Raw genomic sequence first — 6,000 nt, 5'->3', positions numbered from 1 at the left:
CAACAGTTTGCGCGCTCGAAGATCTGTTCTACGGATTGCAAAACTTTATTTTTGGCACTCTGCACTTCCGGGTCTGAGCCAATCACGTGAGGCCTTCTCCACTACCCAATCATAAAGATCCATAGGTCTCCATGGCAACATGACAAACGGGGTTGCCATGTTGTGCCATGTTGCTTTGGTGAAAAAGATGTAGGCTTTAAGTTTAGCCATATATCCATTGATTCATCGAATTGATTTGATTGAATACTTTATGAGCAGTTTGCAAAGAAAAACAGGAAAGTACAGTTCAATACTTCTGCTAAGAGGATTTTAAAATCAAGAAAGCCTATGTTTCCATTGGGGTCCTTTGTCCTTTGTACTCAATGCATGAGCACAAAGGATGAGTGCAAGACCATATCTTGTCTTAAAACAATCAGTCAATGGCGAGACATGACTAATCCATTATTTTTAATATATTAAATAAAATAGAAAAGACATGTTGTATCTGTGAGATTCCCCTAGGGCATATATTATTTCACCACAGAGTGGCGCTGCACGTTGACTGCTATGTGAGCAGAGAGGGGAGGAGCATAGGGTTCAAAATGGTGACGAGTGCCTGGCTGGAGTCTTTCACTGTTTGTCAGGAGCGACGTTCGGCGGTATGTCGGACCAACAACCACAACAAGTAAGTGTTTCAATTAGTTAAACCTTTCAAATAAAGTTATAATCTTGCTGTGGTCAAGCAGCTCGATCCAAATCATAAACGGCCGGTGCCACGGTCGAGCTTAGCTACTTTCTATTTAGTTTCGTTTTTATACTAGATGTTTGTTTTCATTCAATCTCTAATGGCCGACCCAAGTGCGAGGGAAAACGCAGTTTTCTCTGCCAAACGAACATGGAAACAGACTGTACTTGTGATGCACAAAGATCGCCCATACATCCATGTTATTATTGAATCACAATGACAATTGCGTTGGCCAAATGCAGCTAAATCATTATGCGACATGAATGTGATCCGCATGCAGCCACAATTATCAGAGGAAATAATGTACTTTTACTCCACTATTATATGAAAACCTTAGTTACTAGTTAATCTGTGGATTTTCATTATCATTACATAACCTACATTAACCACTTCAGCCCTATGCATTTAGGCTATTTGAAAATGGCCGATCTACAAGCTCACAATGCATGATTCAAATACATTTTGAACTTGTGAAATGGGATATTCTGCACAATGAGTACTTTTACTTACGTACTTTTAAGTATATTTATTAGCCAATACCTTTGTACTTTTACACAAGTGACTTAATTTCTACATTGCAGTATTAATACTTTTACTTAAGTAAAACATTTGACTACTTTTCCCACCACTGCAATTAGCTGTGTGGTGAACTTGTAACATCAAGTAAACATTACAATCGCATTACTATTAGCATTATTTCATTATACAGAAACAAATCAATGTTCTATTTGAATGTAGAAGACTTGTGTTGAGAAAGCATGGACTGTTATGCATTGCATTAATTGTTCTATGAACACTGTAACTGTAGCTATTAACTACCCATGTGCACGTTTTCATTTGTTAAAATATGAATCTGTTTTCATTTACTGTATATGTGACTCTTACTGCAATCTTGATTATCCATCACTACACACATGTGGGAGACATTATAAGCTATATGAAATGTTTATAGGGACCATAGCTTATGACCGTACATTGAGGGAAGAATAATGTATTATTTTTTTCTAATCCTCAGGAATATGACAATGCAGTACGCAACTACATGGCCTATTTGAACACGCTGCAGCCACAGGTCCAAAACAGACCAGCTGCTCAGCCTGTGGTGCAGTCGTATAGACCTACTACCAGTCAACCTCCTACCGGGCAGCAGCCAAGTATCCTGCCAGAACTGCAGAAAGATTTACATGGGTAATACTACTTTCTTTTTTGGTATCCAAGGAGTTTACTGTGAAAGGGGTGGTTTAATTTGGGGCATCACTTCCTCATTCAATTCATTTGAGGGATCAAATCAATCGACAATAATGTGGGAACATAACCTGAAATCAAGGGTCATATTAGTCTGTCTACTTCCCCTACAAGAGTATTTCCCTACAAGAGTTTCAGGCGTCACAGCCAGTGTTGCCATTTCTGCTTATTATAAACGAGTTTTGGCTTGTTTTTCTGTAAAGCCGCTTGTAAATATTGGTGGTTGGGCTTTTGTTTCTAAAGTGTAGTTGCTTTATTTGGGCTTGTTTCTAATGTGTAGTTGCTTATTTGGGCTTGCTACCTAATGTTGTTTAAACCACTTGGTTCCCACTTTATTTCATGTGAAGATGGACCTCCATCTGAAAATATCTTCTGCCTGGGGCCCCTATAAACTAGTCATAAAAAAATGGTAAAAATCGCTAAACAAGTATTTTGTGTATAAATGCTGCCATTTGAACAATTTTCGTTAAATATGTTTTCTTTCCAGAGCATTTCCTACTCGGTATGGTCAAAGAACTGGCAGAGGTAGGAGATCCGCTCCTCCTCGTCTGGCCCCTGCTGTCGCTTCCACAAAAACTGTGGAGTTGAACTTCTGCCTTTTGCCAGAGACTACCAATACAACCCCAGTGGATGAAATAAAACTCTTACAGGCAGGGCTTGGCAGAAGGATAATTGCATTACCTCTCACTGCTGGCCATAATGAGGTACCATAGACTTTTAACTGTTTCGTTTGTCATAGTGAAGGCTATACTTTTGGGTTTTATTGTGGGTACTGAGTTTTTCATCTATAAACATATTTAACATGAATAGACTGAGTTTGAGCCAGCTGCTTATTAAAGTAATATCTGCTGTTATGTTCATATGTAGATTGAGAGAGCTCTAGAGGAGGAATATCCCAAGATGAAGTCTATCACAGGAGACTGGATGCTACATAAAGCTACAGGTAATAAGCAAACAGCGCAATTATTCATGGTGTGGACGGCCTTTTACTCTCTGTGCATCGATTGACATTATCAGGTGGGTCACCAATTTCATTTAATCAGGAGAGAACCTATTTTTCAGCTTCCAATCTAAAGGGTTCCCAAAAAAATGGTCACTAAAAAGTGTTACTAAACAATCACTTTGTAGCAATGAGTACTCAGTGAAAAATGGTCTTAAGTTAGATATTTTGTTCAGTTTTAAATAGCTCTATATTCTAAGCCGTTGCTCAACCACTATTTTTTCAACATTAAGTCCTCATGAAAATATGTACTGTGTATTTTCAATCCAGGAGGAAGTGGACAACGGCGGCTCACCGCTCTGATGCACGCCTCACAGGGGTATACAGCCAAATATCCGAAGACGCACAGCAACAGTGGAAAACATGTGCTCTTCATAGTTCCAATTCAAAACAAGTTGGATACCTCCCCACTCTCTCCTGAAGCTCATGAATTCAGCAAGATGCCCAAATCCATCTGCAAAGTTTGCAGCGTTACCATGCCGCTTCAGCTTCTTGCAGCCCATGTAGATGTGTGTTTTTCTGTAAGTATCACTTTCTGATGAAGACAATTGTAGTTGTTGATGTAAGTCAATGTATTTGTATCACCCCATTCTTGACTCTTTTTTTTTTTTTTCAAGGAACCCAAGCAGGGTGGTGAAACAAATAGTGATTCAGATGTCGAGGAAATCCCTACCGAGACACTGGCTGATGTTTGTGATGACGTCAACGAGAAAATGGTTAGTGTACAGTGTTGTTCATGTAGTATTTACTAAATAAACTCATTCCAGTTTGATTCTTCAAATCTGACATAAGCCACCTCTTGTTCTTTAGCAAACCTGCCCTGTGTGTGAACGGCAGTTTCCACCATATTTGATCCAGTATCATGCAAGTTCATGTGGCGAATCTGGCAATACGAGGTAATGTAATCTATTTATATTTGGGAAGGTCCTCTTAATATGAAATTAGGGATGGGCATACCGGTCAAAATCATTATACTGTCCTGGCCAACTCGAATATTTAGTTTATTGGGAATATGACACTTTTTTTTTTCTTTCCATGAATTATTTTGTAGGCTGCCTGAGCAGAAGGAGCGTGGGAGAGCAACTTCGCCTCTAACCCCAGCAGCAAGTGGGGGAGCAGAGGAGATCGCTGGCCCATCGCATTTGATGGCAAATATGGGTGAGTAGTTAACTTGTTTGTGTTTGAAGTTAATGTTTTGTTTTAGTACTGCAAATGCTAATGTCCTGTATATGCTTCCCCTATTCTACACATGCAGAAAACATGGCGCCTAGGTTACCTGAGCAGCAGGAGCATGGGGGACCAAGTTCTCACGAAAACCCAGCAGCAAGTCAAGGAGCAGAGGGGGAGGCTGAACCATCTCGTTTGACAACAAATATGGGTGAGTGAACTGTTTAGTCTTGCGTATACACAAGCGGAAACCATGGCTCTATGTGGCCTGTTATCAGCTTGCCTGGTATTGCTGTGGTGAAAGCAATGCCAGGCATTGTGTTGGTGAAAAGGGCTCTCCCTCCACTATAACTACTCACACATACAATCAACTTAAAACTGACATATAATGACTTTCATTGAATTTAGATGGCTTGCTTTATTGCACATATACTGTACTCCAGGGAACATTTGATGCTGGATAATATTCTAAAGGTCATATTCCAGACTTGTTTGACTGTGTTAAATTACAGAATTCCTTCTTGAAATATCCAAATATGTATTATGTTTGTAGATCGTTGGAAAAGGGCAGACAACCCCCTAAACGCTGCAGCATTCTTCAGGATAGATCTCCTCGAAATGAAGGAAGATGAGCGCCCACTGAAAGCAAGCTTGGATATCCGTGAGGATCAGCAGTCTCAAACCAGTAGCATCATATCCTTTTACAAAGGAGTAGGTGTTGACTGGGCGAGACCCTTGCGTTGCAAATTACATGGTAACTCCATAGACTCTTAATTTAACTTCATTGTTGTATGCATATGTAGTCTGCTTGTTTTTCTGATGCAGTGTAATGTAGTCTTTCTGTTTACTTTTTGGTATTTCTTTCAGGTGATCAAGCGGTGGGAATTGGTGTGACTCGCCACTTCTTGAGCTTGGCAATGTCGAAAGTGCAATACGGATTTAACTTCGACAGTGGTATGTATATATCTGTTTTTAACAATTAGTGCCACAGCAACTGTAAAATGTTGTGAAACTGTCAGTGTCTTTCTCTTGTTTTTGTTTAATGGCTCAGGTGTGGCTGACATCAGCCTACTGTTTGAAGGGGAAGAGGATCACCGTATCCCCTCCACGCTGGGGCTCTTGGTGGACAGCGACCTGTTCGTGGTGGCAGGGAGAATCATTGGCCATTGCTTCCTGCATGAAGGGCCACAGCTCCATGGGCTGAGCAACGCAGTGATCCATCTTATAGTGCATAATGACAGGGACACTGCTACAATAGAACTAGCAGATGTGGCAGATCTTCAAGTTAGATCCACCCTCCAAAAGGTACATTTGTAAAGTGTCTGCATTAATCATTTCATCTTCTATCTAGTCAAGCATCTTCTAGTCTACAAGAAATTTTAGACGAGTACTGTTATTCTGTCTGATTGGAGTACACCCTTATCTTGCCGTTTTGTGATGAAGTTAATCCACGGTTTCTATGTGTCTTAAAGCTTGACGGAAATGAAGCCCTGACTGAGGAGGAGACTGATAGCGTCAACAGACTTGCTCGGGAGTCCTGGGATCTACCTCCTTTAAGCGCAACCAACCGAAGTTGGATGTTAGAGGCACTGCTACAGCGTGAGGTAAGAAGCCATCATGGCCTAATGGCAACAATATTGTTTGTGCATAACTGTAGTAGGTTTCCAGAAGCAAGTGGACACCGAACCTGAAACGGGTATGCTACCCTCTAAAGACCTGGCACAGTACTACAGTTATCCACTGAATCTCTCTCACACCAACATCTATTGCATATTGGTAGTATTTCAAAGGCAGAGACTAGCCTCTGTAGTAGTAATTGTTCCACTTATGACGGATTGTTCTTTCAGGTAAGGATAATGTGTCA

At 40.5% G+C, this 6,000-nt stretch overlaps 1 protein-coding gene across 1 annotated transcript in view; it reads left to right on the top strand.

Moving 5' to 3' along the window:
* Window positions 1-640: 640 nt before the first annotated feature.
* The window catches only part of LOC311046012 (uncharacterized protein), a gene marked incomplete at both ends in the record, with an annotated part of 29,326 nt that continues 23,966 nt past the window's right edge, over window positions 641-6,000 (top strand). Inside the window, 6 exons of the mRNA XM_084058083.1 lie at window positions 641-664; window positions 1,740-1,878; window positions 4,225-4,347; window positions 5,004-5,090; window positions 5,188-5,441; window positions 5,609-5,740. Of these exons, the coding sequence (XP_083914209.1) occupies window positions 641-664; window positions 1,740-1,878; window positions 4,225-4,347; window positions 5,004-5,090; window positions 5,188-5,441; window positions 5,609-5,740 (759 nt within the window). The remainder of the gene's footprint in view (window positions 665-1,739; window positions 1,879-4,224; window positions 4,348-5,003; window positions 5,091-5,187; window positions 5,442-5,608; window positions 5,741-6,000) is intronic.

The sequence above is a fragment of the Gymnoscopelus microlampas genome (assembly GCF_963454915.1).
Source record: "Gymnoscopelus microlampas genome assembly, chromosome: 5".
Lineage (NCBI taxonomy): Eukaryota > Metazoa > Chordata > Actinopteri > Myctophiformes > Myctophidae > Gymnoscopelus > Gymnoscopelus microlampas.
Note: the sequence above shows the minus strand (reverse complement) of the source record. Positions and strands in the feature narration are given on the sequence as shown.